At 29.1% G+C, this 22,888-nt stretch overlaps 2 protein-coding genes and 1 long non-coding RNA gene across 7 annotated transcripts; 1 reads left to right on the forward strand and 2 right to left on the reverse strand.

Moving 5' to 3' along the window:
* Window positions 1–4,515: 4,515 nt before the first annotated feature.
* On the reverse strand, window positions 4,516–9,834 carry Nst (phosphoglucomutase 3-like protein nst). 2 transcript variants are annotated; one of them, XM_072023011.1, is made up of 9 exons: window positions 9,653–9,831; window positions 9,308–9,512; window positions 8,921–8,991; window positions 8,228–8,805; window positions 7,869–8,150; window positions 7,597–7,754; window positions 6,883–7,191; window positions 5,872–6,009; window positions 4,516–5,662 (listed from the first exon to the last, which is right to left on the reverse strand). In XM_072023011.1, coding segments are annotated over exons 2-9 (1,632 nt in total). In that variant the 5' UTR covers window positions 9,403–9,512; window positions 9,653–9,831; the 3' UTR covers window positions 4,516–5,661. The 2 variants fall into 2 exon arrangements, with proteins under 2 accessions (XP_071879112.1, XP_071879114.1); XM_072023013.1 differs by lacking the exons at window positions 4,516–5,662; window positions 5,872–6,009 and adding an exon at window positions 6,305–6,599 and having other exon boundaries at window positions 9,653–9,834.
* Window positions 9,835–10,544: 710 nt separating this feature from the next.
* Dnmt1a (DNA methyltransferase 1a) lies at window positions 10,545–22,868 on the reverse strand. Of its 4 annotated transcripts, none has more exons than XM_072000917.1 (16): window positions 22,742–22,868; window positions 20,675–21,178; window positions 20,243–20,606; window positions 19,843–20,169; window positions 19,527–19,679; window positions 19,003–19,456; window positions 18,724–18,923; window positions 16,742–17,159; window positions 16,323–16,646; window positions 16,050–16,201; window positions 15,577–15,911; window positions 15,387–15,498; window positions 15,150–15,299; window positions 14,892–15,058; window positions 14,578–14,818; window positions 10,545–11,877 (listed from the first exon to the last, which is right to left on the reverse strand). In XM_072000917.1, exons 2-16 carry the CDS (start codon window positions 21,148–21,150, stop codon window positions 11,641–11,643), a joined length of 4,110 nt encoding a protein of 1,369 aa, XP_071857018.1. In that variant the 5' UTR covers window positions 21,151–21,178; window positions 22,742–22,868; the 3' UTR covers window positions 10,545–11,640. The 4 variants fall into 4 exon arrangements, with proteins under 4 accessions (XP_071857018.1, XP_071857021.1, XP_071857019.1 ...); XM_072000920.1 differs by lacking the exon at window positions 22,742–22,868 and adding an exon at window positions 22,523–22,619; XM_072000918.1 differs by lacking the exon at window positions 22,742–22,868 and adding an exon at window positions 22,507–22,605.
* LOC139985987 (uncharacterized) lies at window positions 11,876–13,968 on the forward strand. The gene is made up of 2 exons (XR_011799536.1): window positions 11,876–12,288; window positions 12,371–13,968. It is a non-coding gene; the product is annotated as an uncharacterized lncRNA (long non-coding RNA).
* Window positions 22,869–22,888: the final 20 nt, after the last annotated feature.

Below are 22,888 nucleotides of genomic sequence, written 5' to 3' on the forward strand. Positions count from 1 at the left end.
ACAATGACCGCGAGGTTGTTGTTGGACCGCTAGCTGGGAGAATCCTCGAGAGACACGGGACTACACTGGTTGGAGCTGGGATACCTCGATCCTGAATAATCGCTATTCTTGCGAGATTCTTTTTTTGTTTGTTATATGTATTGTTTTATATATATATTTGTGTGTATATATATATATATATATATATCAGTATTATTACTAAATAAAAACTTCCCTTGCCATTCATACGACAAGTCTTACAATATTAAATTAAAAATATCTTTTTAGTTATTCAACTATTCGACTGTCCTAAAGAGCACGTTTGTACATTTATATCGACAGGTGTTATTATAAAAAGTTCAAAGTTAAAGTACATATGTAACTCAGGTTAAAGATTACAAATAATGGCAATAATATTTTGTCCGGAGTTCGTTTGCCTTTAGACCTTGAAGACCAAAACAACGTTGATATTCCAAGGCATAATAATACGAGCCTCTCCCGATTCGAATTTTACGTTGACTCATGTACCGCTACATCACTCCCTTACCAGTGATAACGTTCTTTTTTTTTGTGTGTTGTTTAATTTACGAAGATTATTGCGTACATACGGTCGTAAGACTTCGCTCATTACGTCGCGAAGTATTTCTACGTCATAATCAGGAAAACGTATCTTTTTTTAATCATAACGCGTATGTGCCGGAGTTGACGATATCTTGGATGCGAGATAGAGCGTCGGTTGCATTGTTATCTACCTAATATTGGTCATAAACTATCCCATATAGTTGAGATGTCGAAATTGTCACGGCGAACATATTGATATTGTCTAGATATTGATTAAACGCGTACGTGTGGGCTTTATAGTCGGTATATATTGGGAAATTTCTGCCTTCCTCAGCGTATCTAGAGCGTTTAACCGTGGTGTAATGTTTTTGCTGCACGGGGGTCAAGAATTTTGTAACGAATCCCAGCGGCTACCATTTGTCGTTCACGTGCTGTTGCAGAACCGCTCTTATCGCGTAATCGGACGCGTCTACCGCGAGGCCGACGGGCGCGCCTAGTACCAGGTGCGTTAACATCGTGGCGTCAGCGAGGGCACGTTTCGACTCGCGGAAGGCGTTTTCAGTTTGCTCCGACCACTCGATGGGCGCGTTGCCCTTGTTTACAGCTTTTAGTAAGTCGTTGAGTGGTTGAAGTATCTTCACGGTCCCCGTTATGAAACCGTCGGTAGAATTAATCATACGGAAGTACTTACGTAGTTGTTTGACAGTCGCGGGCTTTGGAACGTTTACCACAGCTTCCACGCGCTCGGCTAGCGGTTTTATTCCGTCGGCGTTTACCGCATATCCGAGGAATGTAATTGCGTAGTCGTTTAGGCGGTTAAATAACGTGTGTTAAATAACAAGTGTTTGCAACATTGCTTCTCGTCTTCCGAGGCTATTAGAAAACCGTCAGTGTATGCGTAGACGAAATCTGGGACTCTCATGATTTCGTCAACGAATCGCTAACACGTTTGCGCGGCGTTCCGAAGTCCAAATATCGTATTGACTGCTTCGAAAAATCCAAATGGATTCGTGATCGTAGTTTTTTCAACATCTTCGGGCGCGATCGGAATTTGATGGTAAGCGCGGACGAGGTCGATCTCGAAAAAGATACGCTTACCGTACAGATGTTGTGCGAAGTAGCGCAGCGAGTAGCTGTCGGATACGGTGCAACCGTTCAACGCACGGTAGTCGCCGCAAGGTGGTGATGCCCATAGACTCTTCAATGGTCGCATCACTCCTTGCTCCATTATCATCTCAAATTCCGTCTTCACCTGCTTGAGTCGGTCGGGGGCGAGGCGTTGAAGTTTGCTGAAGACGGGAGGGCCGAGTGTGGTTTTCATGTGGTGTACAATATCATGTTGAGTTTTCTCTCGTCCGAAAACGAATGGACGGATTAGATCGGGAATTTCGGCAAGGAGTCGGTGATACGTCGATTCGCTGACGATTGTCTTGATCAATATAACCTCAGTCGCGGGTCCGCCTAGTGTATTGCGCGGGTACACGCTTAAGTCAGCGCCAGTGTCCACGAGGAAGGAGATACTCGAATTCCTGTCTCTGACGAAAATGCAGCGGGATTCTGAACCGTCGTCACACGCCGCGTTTACAGACGGCTGGTGTCGTTTTCCTCCGTTCCAGCTACAAGGGGTTCTGCACTTTCTTGCGCGGACTCGAAAGATTTCATGGTAGTAGCATAGGCCGGTCTGCTGTGTCCTTTCTCGGGAGTATGAACGGCGGCGTCTCGAGTGTGATCGTGGACGGCGCCGATTGTTGAGGCTCAGCGCGTTAATTTGTCCGAGGCGCAGTTCGGTTGTTCGCTTGCCGCTGCTATTTGTCCGGGTTCCGGGCGTATATCGTGGTTGGTGTGGGCCACCCGGATCAGGGCGTTCGCCTTTGTTACCCTCAGCGCGGTTAGAACATATTGCATATTCGTTGGAAGATGATCCTTCCAGATAACTAGTACGAAGTCGTCTGAGACCGATGAGGGAGCGACCTTCTTCAAGTCCCTGTAGAATTGGGACGGCGTCCTATATAGGTTTGCGAATCTTGTAATAAGTTCTCTGTTAGCACTCGAATGTAACACGTTCACCCTTTTTCACTTTTAATCACGTCGGGGTCACCAATTTGAAATGTTATTAAACGTGTTGGATTGTTTTATAAAGAAACGGGTGATAAAATCGTAATAGTCAGTGTATATTAAATTGAATTCAAGTACAAGTACAGAAATAGTATATGCCGATCGTAATCGTCGCTCGTTCGAAACTCTTATATCGATAACAACTCAACTCTTCAACTCGCTAACTATTCAACTATTCGACTGTCCTAGATAGCACGTTCGTACATTTATATCGACAGGTGTTATTATAAAAAGTTCAAAGTTAGAGTTCATATATAACTCCGGTTAAAGATTACAAATAAGGACAATAATGTTTTGTCCGGTGTTCGTTTGCCTTTAAATCTTTCAAACCAAAACAACGTTAATATTCCAAGGCACAATAATATGAGTCACTCTCGATTCGAATTTTCCGATTCGAATTTTTACTCGTGTGCTGCTACAAAACTAATAATCAATCGAATCAAGTACCTGTATACTCTTCTTTAGAGAATTAAAAACTGCATTGAATGGCGTCTAGAAAATGTATTGTACCATTTAGAAAAACAAAGACAAAATCATCAGCAGATGTCCCTCTGGAAATAGGACAAGTTCTATCTGAAAAACTTTTTTCAAATAATGTATAGTTTGTATTTTACGATATTATCTATTGTAATTCCATGTTATTTTTATACCATATTATTTTATATTTAGATATTCGGTATAAATTCGGTAAAATTTAAAAAGTGAAATATAAAGCTATTAAGATCTGGATTTCGATTAATGAAAAAATCTTTCTCGATTGTTATCGAGTAGTTAATTGTTTGTGAGAAGCAACTTTAAACAGATTCATGAAGATTTTCTAACGACGATTCACGTAATTTATTGCTTGTTGATTGATATGTTAATTTTTATCATTTGAACAGATATGAAGCCACTGTTATGAAACGGCGTTTGTTCGGAAAGGTTTCTGGGTAAATTAATTTATTACCTGTGTTAATCGGATCTAACTGAGACGTCTAATCGAACTTGTTGTTGCAGGTAGAAAATGAAGTAAGGTAATGGAAGATCATTAGAAATGCGATGTATGCGTTTCAAACTCGTGAGAAGTTGAGCGTCATTGTTCAAAGAAATAAAGATGCGAAAAATAGGTTATAAAAAGAAACATAATGAGTTTACAGAAAAAAATTTCGATTGATTGTGCTTTAATAAAAATTATAAAATTCTGGTATAAGGATGTAGGTACAGCTGCGAAGTGGGGGTAATGACCGAATGCGGTGACGCCTGCAAACAGGTCTGAAATTGAAATTGCGTCTTAAAACTGCTGGCACCTACATTATCTCAGCAGTAGTTTTTTAAATTAACGTAGAACGATGATTTTTTGTTAAATCTAAGGTAGCTTGACGAGATATTAACAAATATCATAATCAATTCTATAAAAAATTATATTCAAGCCTAAAATTTTCAATTTTTTTATTTCATATTTTGTATATTATAGTGATCTGATTTTGTTTCTGAATTGTAGCAAATTGCTCTTCGTCTTCTATTTTGTAGCGATATTTTGAGATTCATGATTCTTAAAAATTATAAGAATACGTATAATAATAGTATATTTATTTTAACAGAAAACAACAATTGATATTTGATACCTGGCATATCAAAAACAAAGACTATATATTCTGCCTGTATATTGTTAACACTGTTATAAAACATTGCGAGGACAAAAAAAGTGTGAAGCAAGACAAATGAATATAATATGACATCCGCGAAAACCACTATAGTGGCGTATCGTACCTAAGAGGTTAAAAGGCAAAGGATAAATATTTCTTTGTGATTTAAAATTATGACAGCTGATTTTTTACATAAATATGTAAATATATATGTTTATTTATATTAAAAATATAATTTCTGGATATATTACAATATATTAGATACATTTATTGTATTACAAAGTTATAAAATCAAGGTGTGTACAATATTACACGTTCTTTATATATGATATGTGTGTATATACATATACAGGCTGTACCACCTAATAATCATTACGATTTTTCAGGCACTTACTATAGTCTGACGAAGAAATGTTATAAATAAAAGTTAATCAGCTTTCAATCGGCTAGAAATTGCAATACAAGAAATTTCCAAAAAATTGTTTTTTCAAGTTTGTCTTTTTTTAAATGACATGTATTTTTGACTTCTTACCGTTATAAATGATGTTAAAATGAATTCAACAACTTATTATATTATGACTTTGAAATAAAAATTACGTTATTTCGATCAAATTATATATTTGAAAATGGTGAGCTTCAATAAGAAAAATGTCAATCAGGATATTACAAAAAAAAGCATAAACAGTTTACAGAAATAAACATAGATCATGTGGTATTATGGTATCTTTGTGCGTTCAATTATAATAAATGCTCGAATTATAGCCCATAATTTTAAGAGCACAATTCCGAACAATGCAGTAAATTTGTATTGATTGTTATTATAATCTTGTCACTACGAATATCTTGTGCGTTGACATGCTGCACAGATTTGTTGCTTTAGATATATAAGGTTTTGAATACAGTGTAAACTGTAAATCACCGACTGTAAACAAAAAGAATCTAATGAGGACAAATCAGGTAAACGAAGTGATCAAGGTATAGATTCATAAGTGCCCAACTAAGGTTTTCCAAACGTTTAATAACATACTAGACAAAATATTTTTATTTTTGTACGCTGTTTATGGTCTTTTTGTAATGTGTGTATGATTTTTCTTGTTGAAGCCCACAAATTATCAAATTACACATTTGGAAACGTGTGATTTTATCGAAATAAAATAATTTTTATTTTTAAGATCATAACGTAGTAAGTTATTGAACTCATTGTAACATTATTTATAACAGTATGAAGCCAAAAATACATAATGTCATAAAAAAGCCAAGGTGACCTTGACTTTCTATCGAAAAATCAATTTCTTGGAAATTTTTTACATTGCAATTTGTAGTCGATTGGAAGCTAATTAACTTTCATTCAAAACATTTCTTCATCAGACTATCGTAAGTGCCTGAAAAATCGTAGTGTTGTTACGTAATATACATATGATATGTATATAATATTGTATACATATATAATTTATTATTGATATAAAATATAATACCCTCAACTAATGTACAATTTATATAAATTATAATTCTTAAGACTTGTACACTAATATAAATGAAATTAATATATATGTATATGTATAGCAAATAATGAAGAACTATAGCTATTTACTAGGAAAGTTGAGGTTTAGGTCCAATTCCACCTGCACGATCGTAGACTAACAATGCCACATCTGTAATTAGCTTATTAAGGTCGCATAAATTTTCACATTCTGCATATACTCGTACTATGTCTTCAGTTCCTGACGGTCTAAAAATAAAAATTTTTCTAATTAATACTGTGAATATTATCGAATTATTGGATAAATCTTAAACCTTTCTAAGATCACGTTTTTGTTCAGTAATGGCACTGCCCAGTAGATGGCAGGAGATTATTGAACAGAATGGTGCATATTTAGTTTAATTATATTTATTGCAAGGTGTTAGAATAAAGTTTATATTAAGACTTAATCCTACTATATAAGATTTACTTTACTTATAGATACTTTACAACATAACTTACTATGTAAGATTATACCATACAAGACTTATTTGACAACCCAATATTTGAATATTTTATGCATTAGCAAGCACAACTTTATTTAGTTATATACATAAAATGCATATATTTGTATTCTTATGATATCTAAAAATTAAAAGTCTTAACATATAATTTCTTCAAAATAAATTAAATTGGCTTTGTATATACTTATATGAAATGTTCCAGATAATGGAGCAAGTTATGTCTTTAAGTAAATAAAATAGTAAAAGGTAGAAAAGAATTTCATTAGATAAAATTCTATGGTTTCGTATGACGCGTAATATTTATGTACATTTTTATTATCACCAATTTATTATGTACTAAAAATAAAACAATAAATAAATAAAATAGTTGTGTTAGCTAAAGAATATTTCATGAAATTAATATTTGTAACTATATTAACTTTAACAAAAATAATTTATATTATAAATCAACAAGTATGTTATTATTTAAATGTTTTATATTACCAATTTTAAAGGAGCAATATTCATATATTGTAAGTTTATTCATAATATATATTCATAGAAAGATGTTTTAAAATAACAGTTTAACAAGGCATTTTACCAACTTTTATATATAGCTATAATAAAAATTACATGTTACCTTACAAAAGATCGTCCTTTTTTATATTGTGATACTACTTTATCAATTTCATTTTGTAATCCTTCTGGTGTTATACATTGTCTTCCTGCATTAGTTGTTGTAATAACATTTTTATCTTTAATTTTTATTTTTAGTTGTTGATTTGGTAAATCTTTGTACATTTTTTCCCATTCTATAATATCCCAGCCTTTCGCATGCAAAATTGTCTCTACTAGCAACATATCACTAAAAGCATCTCCAACTGTTTGATTAATTACATTTATTATATTCAGTAATTTCGAGGCAGCTTTTTTCTCACTTGTAGATTGTCTGTAATATATATACATATGTATATCCGTGTGTACGCATATGTATTCTTAATGAAAAAAATAAAGATTTTGATAATCTTAATCTTTTAACAACAGAAAAACTAATAGGCAGATAAAGGCGTTTTGAAAATGAAAATTATTATAAACTTTTAATGCCTTTTCAAGAAATAGAGTTTTAAAAACATTCAATAGATAATTGTTCAATATCTGATCCTATGAAGCCATAAAAATTCAAATAGACAGTATTCAATCTATTCAAAAGATATTCACTTATGATAGTTTATATTTATTCATGTTATATAATAAATACACCATTTATGTGTTATTACAATAATAGAAAAAAAAGTAGGGTATATCAAACATTATTATGATATGTATAGATATACATAGATTATATAAAACTTACTCTGGATTTATGATAGCTTTCTTAATTGTTTCAATAGTAGTTTCTTTAAAAAGTACAGTTCCATGACCATTTGCTTCAAAATATATTCCTATATCAAATTCTAGTGCTTTATTATGTAGATGTTTAATACCAGTTGATACACAAGCAACTGGAATTTGCTAAAATGATAATTATAGAAATAACACACATAAATATAAATCCAATATATGATTTATGTATCTTTCTAAAATATTTCAGGACATTAACAAACAAATAAAGATAAATATACATACTAGTACATTTGAAATATAATCAGTAGAACTACCATTAGCATATGCTGTTTGTACTAAGCCAAGTTGAAATGATAAATGACTTTCTTGTAAAAGTTCTTTAAGATATTCAGCAATAAGTGTTGCTATTCGGTCACCATCCAAAAGATGAAATTTATTGTCTTCATCCATGTAGAAATAAATAATTCTATCTGCATCACCATCTATGGATGCACATCTAACATTTGGCTTGAGAGGAAAATTTATGGGTGGTACTTGTTGTACTTTCACATAATCAGCTCCACACTACAATGAATTGATCAAAACAGATATTACAATATCGAACTTCAATTAAATCAAAATATTATAATTAGGAAATATACCATGTGGTTTAATTTCCCATCTCCATCATTATATACATTAATTGCAATTGCTGTTCCTATGTAATTTTGAAATTCTCTTATGGCATTAGCTCCAACACCGTTAGCAGCATCTAATAACAATTCTGCAACATACTGTCCATTGTTAACCATATTTTGTCTTACATGTTTAAATGCTTCTGATAACTTCACATAATAACCATATAAAGTGGGATCGCCATAAGTACCATTTGTGTTTGTACATACAACAAGATAATGTAACTGAGGGGTTGTAACTATACCAAAATCTTGTACAGATCCATATAAGACTTCAATTCCTGCAAGAGCAGCATTTAATAATGTAGGACTACTTTCTCTAGTGTCTCTACCAGTTATTACAACTGCATCTGTAGACATGTTAATATTTTGTTCTTTTATAATATGCTCTATTGTAGAAACTAAATTTGAATCTTCTACATTAACTAAGTTGGTAGCTATATGTTCCCAAGCTGCTTCTAACATTTCACCAGCTGGATCTATAAGTTTCACACCATTATCAGACCCAATATTATGACTTGCCGTAATCATTAAACCAATTGCAGCTATGGAAAAATCAGATAATTTTAATTCAATTTTACAAGGAAAGTACATGGCTAATATGAAACAAAGAATTTGATTACAAAAATATAGTTTCATAAATTTTATGCATGAACTTACCATTTTTAACTTTAGATCTCAATACTGCTAGCAATCCCATTCTATACAGAACATGTTCAAGAACATTTGCCCTAATAATAAATTAAAGAACTATGTAAAAACTATATTTATAGCTTTAAAAACATATATGCATATATAACTTCAAAACAATTGCAGCTAAAAAAAGCTTTCTAATGCAAAATTAGATAATATCACAAGGAAAGAAATTAATGTTAAAATATCTTTTCAAGCAATTATTTCTGGATACAATTATATAAAATTAATATTCAATTCAATTAAAATGAATATACATATACGTAATATGCATATATTTACATATAACTAGGATATTAAATAAAAAATTAATTCGTTAGTTCATTAACTTGATAGAATAAAATAATCACATACTTTGCTCTAAAGCCGGCTGTTCCATATTGAATATCATCGCTGCATTTTTTCACATATTTGATATTAAAAATATTTTTTAATTGAGAAGATTCCATTGTTTATTAATTTTTTATTTATTAAAATATATACGATTTATCACACGTGCAATAATACCTGTTGTTACCATATGGATTAAATGTCACAAAGTGAAAGTGAGGTTGTAGTTCTACAATAACAGATAATTTAAAAAACGATTAATGTAACTTTTTAAGAATACAGATTTTGTACTAAACTTAGTATATATTACAAAATATTATAAAATCAAAATTTATTTAATGTTTATATTTAAACAATACATCACTTAACCTTAATTACTGATGTTTTCTTAATACTTCAACAAATTAACAACAGTGTAGAGAAAGATTCTCCTGCAAATAGATATCATTATTTCTGATTTATACAATTCTTAATTTTCATTGTGATACGCTATGTACTTTTATCATATGTCATTAAAACTACAATATTCTTATCAGATTGATAAATTTATAGTTCTGGATTTATCAAATTAAATAGATTAGATGTTTTAAGAAATAGTGTCGTATAAAGTAATGTATTAAATAAGGATAATAAATTAATTTATTTTCTATTTATTTATAATTTCATATAAATACATTCTTTTAATTTTTCATATTCTGTCAAATAAATCAAATTTATATAAAATCAAGTAGCTTAATAATAATATGCCTATATTTAATCCTAGCAGCAGTTAATTTATTTGTTTTATGGATTATGAGTATATCTAAGTGTATTCACTCTATAATAAATTCAAATAAAAATATATTATAATATGATAAATGTATTTACAAATTTTTTGACTATTGAGTATTTGACTTTGACTATTAAGTGAATTTAAACTATAATATCATATGTTCAATATAAATATTATTGGAAGACTATAATACCTTTAATAAATATATATTTATAAGACTATAAAAAATCATATTTGACTTAAAATTTTTAATTGAAAAGACAATATTTTTAATAACTTAAAAAAATTTTAATATTTAAAAATAAAACAAAATTTTGAATATATAAATATATAAATTTAATTTAAAATTTGGATTAAACCTGCTACAATCTTCGGTTCTTTTTTATCTATAAGTACATATATATATTAAGGTACAAATTAATGATTTAAATCAATCATTAAAGTGAAATATTTCGAAATCTTGACTATTAATGAAGTTAAATGGGAAGATAAGTAACATAAAATAATACTATGAACTTTATTCTTGTTCAAGATTATAAATCATTAATTGACAAGATCCGATATTGCTATAACGCATAAATCTTTTTTGTCACCATTATCGCACAATGTATGATGTGTGACTCTATATAGCAGTATAGATATAGCTACTTTGATTTTGCCTCTGTTTATGTCCTCAAAATCTTATCGCTTATATTATATTAGGCGATGAAAATTTTACTCGCAGTCGAAAGCTGCAAAAGAGATACAAAAATTGTCATAAATATGTACGTCGGAACGTTTAACATCGCGATCGGCTGGAAATGTTACAATTTACAAAACAAAGGGACAGATGTCAGATATGAACATATACCAAAGCAAAAAATAAAAGTTCGCAAAAATATCATGAATGCTAAAAGTTTGTTTACAAAAACCACTAACATATGTATATACAACTTGTTAAATAGAAAAATAACATTAATAAATTGTATCGGTTTTTCAATTTTTTAGTCAGAAAAAAATAAAATTAAAAAGATGGAAATGAAGCTGCAGAAAAGTTACCTACTCTTTGATTTCAATAATTTTTGGATGTGTTGTAAACTCAATATTTTGAATAACTTTTTCCTATACATGTAATCGACGGTCAATCTTATTTCTCAAGATATTTGCAAAATAGTCGGTACCACCACAATGAAATCTGCCTCTAGTTTGGCATCTGTGGCAACCAATATTAACGCATACGCTACTACAGACGTATTATTTATATATATTTATGGATATTTATTTGAACTTTAAAATACATTATACAAAGATAAAAATCATACATCTTTTTTATATATGAAAGATACAAATAAGTAGAATGAACATAAATTTTTTAAATATTCACATACACACGTGTATAATAAATATATTTATAAATTATATTTGATGTTTTATATGAAATTAAAATAAATAATAAGATATAATAATTTAAAAGTACTTTTACATTATATAAATATGCAATAACTTGTAAATGTTTCAATTAAGTCACAGTTAAATTCATTTTTTTAATACTCTATGTTTCATCATGTATTTTCTTCTATGTTTTGTCATGTGTTTTAAGTTTAACTCAATGAGGTTTTAATTGCAACTCTGTATCAGTTTCAGTTATCATACTTTCATCTCGCAAACATTTTCTTAGTTCATGACCAACAGCTACTCCAAGTGGTGGAGGAACCGCATTTCCAATTTGTCGATGTTTATCAAATATAGTGCCATAAAATCGAAAAGAATCAGGAAATCCTTGAGATCTAGCACATTCACGTACACTTACTACCCGAGTTTGTACTGGATGTAACACACGACCCTTAAGGATTCAATCGATTATTTATATTAACTGTATATGAATTTTAATTAGAATTATGATTCATGTTATATCAAATATAAGTTAATTATATGTATTATATGAAAAGATATGATGCATAAAATTAAACATTGAAACATTTTAACCCATTTGCATCCAAGCGCGGATTAATCAGCGCGCTGCGACTGTCTTCTATCACCAAGCGCGGATTATTACACGATCTGCGATTGTCTTCTATCACCAAGCGCGGAATAATCCACGAGCCTGCGACTACTTTTTATTCTAATCGCTAAGTATTCTTCAGATGTGGCTGATCACATTTGACTTGTTTGTGAGCATCTTGCCTATATCAGTTCATTATTTTCTAAATAAGTCTTACTTTTGTTGTGAAAATCTTTTTAACTGCCACTATGAGTAAGTACTGTCAATCTTAATCAAATTTAACAAATTCAAATTTAAAAAATATTCTAATTTTATAATGTAAACTAAAATTTAGTTGTCCCAATGGATTTGAACGATCTTGATGATTCGGATCAAAGTATACAAATAGGACATACTCGAAAACGTATCTGAAGGATTTCATCAAGTGAAGATAGCGAAGTTGATCAATGCGGCAGTTTTAGAAATGAAGATTACGTGTGAAAAGCCGAAAATCATACGCCAATCATACATGATTTTTCAAGTGTGGGTGGTGCAACTGTTAATACGCAAAACCTGTCGAGAAGGGAAGTTTTTGAATTATTTTTTAACGAAGAATTAGTTACAAAACTAGTTACAGAAACAAATAAACATGGAGAAACTGACGCAAATTTTATGCCTTTTTCAGAAGATGAACTAAAAGTATTTATTGCTTTAAACATTTTAATGAGTTTAGTTTCTAAGCTAAGTATTCAGAGTTATTGGACCACAGATAAAAGCATAGAAACACCATATTTTAAGAATATTATGGGCCGTAACCGATTTGTCTCTATCGCTAAAAATCTACATTTTTCTAGTAATAATAATTCTAATGACGCACTCACAAAAATTTGAGAAGTTATTCAAATAATAAAAAAGACTTTCATTAGTATGTATGTACCACATAAAAACATTTGGATTGATGAGTCATTAATGCAATGTAGAAGCCATTTACATTATATTCAATTTATTCGAACAAAACAAGCAAGATTTGGTGTTAAGTTTTATAAACTGTGTGATTCGAAATCGAAATACATACACAATTTCAATATATATATACAGGAAAAGATAAAAGTGATACCGGATCTGGTAGCAGAAATGTTGTGATGAATTTGTTGAAAGAGAGTGAATTATTGCACAAAGGATATTGTTTATTTATTGATAATTGGTACAGTTCACCGACATTGTATCGAAAATTACATGACATGAAAACAAACGTATGTGGAACTGTGAGAATTAATAGGAAACAAATGCCTCGAGAACTAAAAGTACACCAATTACAAAGGGGAGAAGCTGTAGTATATTCTACAAGAGATATGGCGGCGATAAAATGGAAGGATAAAAAAGATGTCGTTTTGCTAACAACTATGCATAGCTTAGAATTTGCTGAAACGGAGAAAGCAAACCGATATACCGGACAAAAATGTGTAAAACCAACAGTAGTAATTGATTATAATCAGAATATGGAGTGGAGTTGATGTTGACGATCAAATATTAAGTAAATTTCATACTATGCGAAGATGTAAAAAAGCCTATAAGAAAATATTTTTTTACCTCATAAACATGATGTTACTAAACAGTTATGTAATTTTTAAAAATCATAGAAAGGATCGAGCTTTTCATATTTTTAAACAACAATTAGCCGAAGAAATTATTGGCGAATATTTACCAAATATAAAAGTAAGTGAAGCATCTAACGATTCGATAACGCGATATACTGGCAGGCATTTTCCTATTCGGATACCTCCAACTGCAGCAAAGGGAAGCAGAACGTCAAAGCGATGCGTTGCATGCTTATCTAAACGTACTCGAAGAGAAACGGTCTTTAAATGCCATATTTGCGATGTACCATTATGTATTGACCATTTTAAAGAATTCCATGAGAAATAATATGATTTAATTTCCATTTTAATCTAATTTTTTTTTAAATAAATGATTTTTACTTTTTTCCTCTGTTATAAAGAGTGTAAGATGCGATGTTTGCGAGGTAACATTGTCTACCAATCGTTTTGAACAGTAAATTTTCGATAAACCCCATGAAAAATTCGCATGTCATTTACTGCACCTACAACCGACCGCGCGCGGTGATGGGGACCAGTTGTCAGTTGAACGCCCCTGATGCTTTCAAATGGCCCCTTATGGAGAGCCATGATGCAAATGGGTTAAAAGCATAGCTTTTTCTATTAAGAAAATGATTTTAGTAACTGAGTAAGGAGCTTTATGTATGCATCATTACCCCAAGTAAAATTAGGAAAAGACTGTAAAAGAACATTTTTTCAAATGTACAGATGATCTTATATAAAAAATTGCTCCACAGGATGATAGACCTTGTTAAATAGTATAAAATTTTCCTCTATGACTTTTCTAACTTTATTTAGAATGAAAATATAATCTAGCTCGCCTGGTGTTAGAAATACTGTATATTTTTAATAATAATAATTAAATGTATATAAATATAAAGTATACATATATGTTAAATGTTTTTAATTATTTGATAATTAAATTTAAGATAATAGTTTTGCATACCTGTTTTCCCAGAGGTTCAGGATTTGTAACAGTCGTACTAAAAAATCCATTCCATTCTAATCTACCATATAAACCTGCCCAATGATTATGACGATTTGCTGTATGTGGTAAGCACCATGGAATTAAAGTATTATATTGTTTATCTGTAGGATCACACTGTTTTCCCATGCAACAACTACATACTCCACGATATGCTCCTGTAGAACTCTTTCCAACCTTTTTATCATCATGAGTATATTCTCTTAAATAAAAAATTTAACGTATACAATATTTTTAAACATAAGATAAAGTTTGAAAAATTATACTTTACTTACAATTTTTTGGAATAAGTACCATCACTTAATTTTACAATAATATTTGGTAAATCACGCCAATCAGAACCACTAGCGACTGGAATATGAGCTATTCTAGTTTCTACAAGAGGTGCCATTTCTTTACATATGTGATCTCTTAATAATGGTTGATATTGTTTTCCTCTAATCTGAAAAGGTATAAATTTAAAATATACTATGAATTTGTTGCCTGCAAAGAGTCTGTTTTATTCTCTTAAAATATTTTTATTTGATTATTACTCTTCTTTGAAAATGTGATATTGCATCATTTGTATATGACATCTCTTCTTTATTCCAACCATTTTTAATTTCTGGTAAATCGAACAGTGCATCCCTTACATTGATTGTTCTAAATGGTGCTGATTCTGTCCAACTGCAATTTGTGCTATACTGAAATGTTATTTAGTATTTATAGTAATATAGCTTAAATTGTAAATGTCACTTATCTATTGTTTCATAGTACTAAATATTATTTACCTTTTTATTATCAACTATTACACTTAATTGACAAGCGTGTTTACTAAAAACATGTGTTGGTTCTGGATATTGTGGAAGTATTTGTCCAGGTGCAGCAGCTAGGATTATTATTCTATTTAATATAATAAAATGAAATTCAAAAAATTAGCAACTTTAAACTATTATGAGTTATACTTAAAATGGCAACAACCTTCGTCTTGTCTGAGGGACTCCATAATTTCCAGCTTGAAGGATACCAAAAGTACATTGGTAACCCATACGAACTAGACATCTTAATGTTAATTTTAGAACCATGCTTCTTTTAAAAGATACAAAATTTCGAACATTTTCCATAATAAAAAAATTAGGCCTGTAGTAATCACAGTATGATAGATACGAAACAACCAGAGAGTTTTTGAACAAAGAATACTGGCGTGAATTAAAACGATTCATGCCGCTAAAACCTTGACATGGTGGACCACCACACAATAATTCTACTTGTCCTTTTTGAGGAAGTTTTTGACCAATCTCATTTGTTGTTTCACCCTAAAAATGAAATGTTTAAAAGTTATAATAATTATATTACATTATATGTTCAGTAAAAAAAGATATATGACAATTATAAATCATAATATATAATTAATGTACAAATTACAACTTGTATAATTGTACAATACCACTTACATCCATAACCTTTTTTAATAATATATTACAATCATCTGTAAATACTGTTGCATTAGGATTGTTTAATCGGTATGCATTAGCAGCTGCTTCTTCTTTTTCTATAGCCCAAAGATTTTCAGCTATTCCAGCTTGATGTAAACCTTCAGATAACCCTTTAAAATAAATTAGTTCAAATTATTCATTTTTTCAATTTAATATGTTAAAATTATATAATAATAATTAATATATAATGAATTGTAGAATTTTGCAAGAATTCTGCAGTAAACTACATACCACCACACCCAGCAAATACATCCAATGTTCTCAATTTTTTTGATATTTTATTATATTCAATAGGTCTACTAACTAATGCTCTTTTTTCACTCTCTTTTGTTTTCTTCCCTTTAAACTTTAGGTTACCTTTACTTTTACCACTTTTACCAATGCTAATAGCGTGATATGGTGGTTCATTAAATGTTTTCTCTTGTGCATTATAAGCTTCATTAAAATAAAATCGATTCGGTCCTTCAGCAGCCCATTCATCAACAGTTTGATTTAAATTTTCAGAGTAAGCAAGATAGCATTTTCCAACAACTTCGATAAATTTGATGTTACAAACTGAAAAATCATTTATTTTACAAAATATTATGTACATATACATACAAAAATTTATATCTATGTGGTTTTCATAATATAAAATTTTTGTAATGTACCTTCATCACTCCAATAAACCATATTTAAATCTGCTTGTTCCATTAATGTAAGATTTTTGTGTGTATTTTCTGGTCTATATAGCTTATTCACCTTAATATTAATGTCAGATGGTGCAACTAACATATCATTTGTACTAACATATATTTCATTTATATACCCTATACAAAAAGGATCAGGGGTATCAAAATTTGAACATCTCACATGATCAGAAGATCTTCTGTAAAATTCGGGGTACATATCTTCATCGACATTCTGCTTTTTTAGTTTTTGAATGTCTTGATGTATAATTTTATATTTGAAATTAAAAGCTTTAGGTTGTAAAAATACTGTTGTTCCAACTCTATAGTCTTCTCCTTTATATTTTACTAAACCATAAATAACTTCTTTACTACTCTTTTCTTCTATTCGTTCATATACCTTAAAATATAAAAAGTATGAATATTATGTTATTGTAAATAAAGTTTATGTTAAACAAATTGTAAATTTGCCTTTTATCATCTTGCATAACATAATGCAACAATAAAAAAAAAATAACTTGATATATTGTATTATACTTATTTCATTATAAATTTCAAATATCATATGAGAATATCATATGCACTTAAGAACAAAGGAATGCAGATGATATTTTTGAAGCTTTTGAATTAGAAATGAAAATGACTAGTTAAATCGTTAAATATAATGTTGTAAATAATTTAAATTAACTAATTGAATAAAAGTATCATTTAAGGTCAGAAAAATTTACTGCTAAGCAAATAATATTGAAATAAGTTCTCATAATTCAAATATTTAATAATTTATAAACTAAAAGATGAAATTCAGTAGAAATTTGTGTATATGCTCCTTACTACATATATGTTAGGCATTAAATATAATTTAGTTTTCATAGAGAAATTACATGGTATTTTTTTAATACATTTGAATTTCAAACTTGATTTCCTCAATATTAGAAAAATGTTACTTACATCTCTTTGATTTCAAGTGCCTCATATATAAATTGTCTCAATATTTAAGCAATTCTAATTTTGTAGAAAAATGTGTTAGTATCTCAAATCAAGAAAGAAAACGTTGAACTATTCTTTTTTGTAAATAAGTAATTGAAATTCTTTTGTTTTCCTCAATACCCTATATTGCTCTTTTCATATTGACATAAACTAAATGCAATTGACATAAACTAAATGCAATTGACATAAACTAAACGTAGATTTGTCTTTACTGATTATTTATCTTATTTACTTTATTTATTAGCTTATTTGAAAAATAACACTCACAAAATGATACTTTCATATAGTTTACTTTTGTCATGTTTAAATTATAATTTGATTAATTTGTATAATGGTATTATCTAACTATATCATGCTTTATTAGTAGGGGTATGTGAGTACTGAAATTAGGACCAATCGAAAAAGTTTCAAACGGGATTGGATGAGATCTTGGTACACCCATATTGCTCCAGATCCAGAGTTTCAACTCAAGTATAAGAATGACCAATTAAACATTTGATTGTATAGAATTTGTAGCGAATGATGTGTTTTTAGCTATTTATATCATTTTTATTTTAATTTTATATTTTGTGGATGTTAGCTCATCCATATGTAAAATGAATACCTGTCCACTCAATATTAGAATAAATTATTCTGATAGAATTGTTTTCTTTATAAAATATTTATATACATACTGATTTACTTTGAAATACACTGTCTTCAATATCAACATAGCTTGGTCTAATACATTATTTACTTCTAGCAAAAGAAATGATGACATTGCGTGAAGCGTCTGAAATATCTATCTGACAGCTATTCTAGTGAATTTTTGATCTAAGCAAGAAGTGTCTATATCTCGAAAAGGAAGAGTTTCCGAACCTATGATCCTTTTTTCATCCTTAGAAACAGTAGAATGCGGTACCAAAGTTTGATCACCTATTTCCTTGTCCTTAATTCTGTATAACACAAGTAAAATGAACAGTATTAATTTTACATACCTTTGGCATATTGAATTGTTCCACTTCCCGTAAATGCGCACAAGCAGGACAAAATCGATGACTATTTTCTTTAGAAAGACATTTTAGATCTGGTAATGGGTCTTCAAATCTGGCTGTTGCAGGTGTATAACGTTTCTGATAGAAGAATGTTTTACCATCTAAGTCTTTTATTTCACTCTCAGAATTTAAATCCATATTACCTATAATTATAGAGTCAAAATCATTTTTTGTTTTGATATTTGTATTAAAAACTTAATCAATAAATGTTAAATATACTACCTAATTCAGCCCAATTTTTCGGTACATCTTTAAAAATAACAGTACATTTAGATCTAACAGATTTAAATGGTACATCATCACAATCATCACTCAAAAACAATTCTATAGGATCTGATGTTTCCCCAAGAATAGTATCATTTCCTCTATGCAACCAATTTGCATGAAATTGTTTTATACCATTTTTATTTTCCCACATGTAAATAACTTTAGCAACATGTGATGGAATTACTGGATTTCTTGGTTCAACAAGTACATAATCATTTATTTCTATTTTTTCATCACCTACTATAACAGATCTGTAAAAGGTTTTTAGATTATTACTGGCTATTTGATCTCCTATCCATACAATATCTTTTTTAAGTTCTTTAAAAGCCTTTTTTTTTCTGTATTCTTCTACTTCAATTCTTAAAGTATTATATTGATCTTCATTTTCTGGATCAGAGTCATCTGCTTCCTGAATAAAGATACAAAATGTTTATTATATTAGATTGTGATTATCACAGTTACTTAAATAGCTGTTTTACTTGAATAGCCATATTGGGGCATCTTCTTTTAATGCAAGCCTGTTTGCTTCTTCCTGTTCCCCCAAATTTTATCATATCTTTACAAGCATTACAAAGACCACAATCAGGTTGTTGACAATGTTCACATATTCCACATCTTTGTCGTTTAGGTCCCTAATGGTATAAAAAAAGAAACAAACCTGAAGTTTATATAAAGTTTATTTGTATTTATCATTTAAGACGTATATGCACTTTATAAAGAGACTTTACATATACAAGTATAGATAAACATATACAGGATATATATACATATTAATTTAGAAAATTGGAAGTTTACCATTGTTATCGTATCATTATGTTTAGTTAACTGATCTGCAAATATATTTTCAAACATATTGTTAACTAATTGTGTAGTAGTTGCTTTAGTCCAAGCAGGTTTCCTAACTTTTTGTTCTCTAAGTCGCGTTTGAGGAAGGCTTACTTTTTTTCCTAATGTAACACCTGCAAGGTTTGCTAATGCTCGCATGCAGGGACTTGTAATAAGAAGAATATCTTCTGCTGAAGCAGAATCATCAAATGATAATACTTGATCACATATAAATTGTGCATGTCTTAGTAAAGAATCTTCAGTAAATTTTGTAATACCTTTAGGTGGTACTATTGTCTGTGAAAATTACATAAGTTTAGTATTGTATTATATTAATTATACTACTCGTTTAATAATAAATTTAAATTACTTGAAGCTTATTAAGCAAATCCTCATAACTGGGATTAATTTCATCTAAAAGAAACTCGATAATCAATTTACTCATATATATTTTTTCTCTGACAACATCCATAAAAGGGGCATATTCTTCAGATGGATCCATTAGAATATATTCACAAAATGCTGTGTTAAAACCTACAAGAGCCAGTTCTCCTCCATCGAAACCAGATACATACCACTCATTTATAGGACCCATATCTTTTGCTGGTACTCCACTCTCTGGTGATGCATCTTCTTCATAAATAGCTTTTATATATCCAGAAAAATATAACATTACATTCTTTTCTATAAGTCCAGTGTCAAAAGCACACAAGTGGCCATTTTTATCATAAACACTAAAATTTTGGTAGTTTTATAATTTTTTTACAAAATATACATGTTTATAAAAAACTGAAAATATTACCTGAAATAAGTCAATTTATTTTGAGGGCGCTGATCGCTTTCATGTATAAATGATTCATTTCCATTAAATAAACATAACTTTGGATCAGTTAAAGCAATATCTTCATCTATAGCACCATTTGGATGACCCTGATAAATTTTGATATCATCATTTAATTTCTGATGACAATATTCACATTTACTATGAAATGTATTTGTATTTTTAATTTTAGATGTTGGTAAAATTGTAGTATCTTTAAACTTGACTTTTTTTTCAACATGTTTATCAGGATAATCCTCATTTGTTCCTGGATAATCGTTTTCTTTATCTTGCTCACTTTTCAAAGATATGGGATTTTTTGTTTTAATGTTTTGCGAATTCTGTAATTCTCTATCGTTACTTGCATCATAACTTATTTGTTTTCTCTTAGTAAGTTGTTTATAAAACATGTCAACTATAGATGGTTGATGATTAGATTTGGATGCAACAGACTTCATTGTAACACAATATAAAAAATTTGGTGACCTAGAAATATTTTCTCTATTTCATTTCCTGTCTTATGATAATATTACTAATATTGAGTGTTTTAAATTGACAGTCTTAAGTTATTCATAAATATTCTTTCTCTATATAATGAAATATATAAAATCATATAATTTGATGTTAAAAATATTGCAATGATTACTTTCTTCTATATTATTTGTGTATCAAGCTTTAAAGGTCATTTTAAATTTTTTGAACAGAATATTTTCCATTTTTCTATTGAAATAAAAAAATATCATATATTTAATAAAAAAGGATTAACTAGATATTTATGCTATAAATGATAATGAAATTCTTGGTTTTTAAAGTTATTGCAATGATTCAGTCATATTATATGTAAATAGTAAATGCTATGTAAATATTAAATTCCTAAAATTGAATAAATGGATACCTAATTACATCATAAGAAAGAAAACATTGAGAAATAAATTCAAGATTAAATCAGTTAATAAAGAAGCCAGATTTAAAGAAAAGGCAGAGAGAAATTCAAAGAAGTCATTGTTGAAGAAGTGCATAGAGGAAAAGATTAAAAGTTAAATGCGAACTGAATACGAAAAGTAAAGAATAAGATGTATCAATAAATGTAGATATAGCCAGGTAGGTATAGAAGAACTGAGAAAATGAGGGAAACAGATGAGTGAAAAATTAAAGGAAAGAGAGAGTGAAATAGAAATTTACAATAAACTACATGTTTACGCATAAAAACATTCACTAATGTTATAACTAATAAAAGAAATGTACATGAAAGTAATGTTGACTGTAACCAAACTAGCTAGTAGAAAATTGTGTTTATAATAAATATCGACCTTCCTATGTATAATACGTAATCATACCAAATAGCTATAAAAAATATACAGTTTAAATATCATTTATGACAATATTATCATAGTGTATATATCAATAAATTTTTTAAATATTAATAAATATTGTTTTAATTTCTATAAAAAAATATAATGTTCTATCTAACAACTCACAGTGACCTTCAAAATTTAGCACATAAATGATATAGAAGGAAGTCATTTTTATATATTTCTCATCATGTACGTTTCCTTTTATTCTACGTATTCCTTTGTACAGTGAATATATTTGAAAAGAATTAATAAAACAAATTTGAAGTTAAAGTATATATGTATATGTATAATACTTATATAATATTATTACTTGGCATTAGATAATTACGTATGTATTTTTATAAAAAATAAAATATGTAATTTATAATTATTTTTAATTGCAATAGATTACATTTATATATGCACAAATTTATAAATATTTTATAAAAAAAGAATATATGAATATATACTACTGAATACCTGAATTAATACACACCAGAAATTTATGTGAATAAACTTCTCTATTACTGAAGCCTTTACAGTACATTAATAAATATACAAATACATTTTATTATATGAATTACTCAATCTCAAGTTAAAGTAAAATTAACAAGCTGTGTTATATAAAATATATCTATATATGTAATTAATTATATATTTGTACATATAATTAATCTATTCAACGTAATAAATACAATTCTTGTATTCGTTATACCTTTCAAAATTGTTAACGGTTTTCGTCCGTTTATTTTCCCGCCTTCAAGTACTATTGTTAAAATCTGTTTTTCTTAATCAACTACAAGATTTTTTAATTTATAAATAACTCCTAGATTTATTTAAATTAAAAGTGAATGTAATAATG

The sequence above is a fragment of the Bombus fervidus genome, chromosome 3, assembly GCF_041682495.2.
Source record: "Bombus fervidus isolate BK054 chromosome 3, iyBomFerv1, whole genome shotgun sequence".
NCBI lineage: Eukaryota > Metazoa > Arthropoda > Insecta > Hymenoptera > Apidae > Bombus > Bombus fervidus.

Coding starts and splice junctions, on each gene's coding strand:
- Dnmt1a (XM_072000917.1), bottom strand. CDS start 21,150: ATGAAGTCTGTTGCATCCAAATCTAATCATCAACCATCTATAGTTGAC. Junction 19,457..19,526: donor GCCCCAATATGGCTATTCAA/GTAAAACAGCTA, acceptor ATCTTTATTCAG/GAAGCAGATGACTCTGATCC. Junction 15,300..15,386: donor TAATAGTTGATAATAAAAAG/GTAAATAATATT, acceptor ATAACATTTCAG/TATAGCACAAATTGCAGTTG.
- Nst (XM_072023011.1), bottom strand. CDS start 9,402: ATGGAATCTTCTCAATTAAAAAATATTTTTAATATCAAATATGTGAAA. Junction 7,755..7,868: donor ATTATATTTCAAATGTACTA/GTATGTATATTT, acceptor TTATCATTTTAG/CAAATTCCAGTTGCTTGTGT. Junction 6,010..6,882: donor AAAGGACGATCTTTTGTAAG/GTAACATGTAAT, acceptor TTTTATTTTTAG/ACCGTCAGGAACTGAAGACA.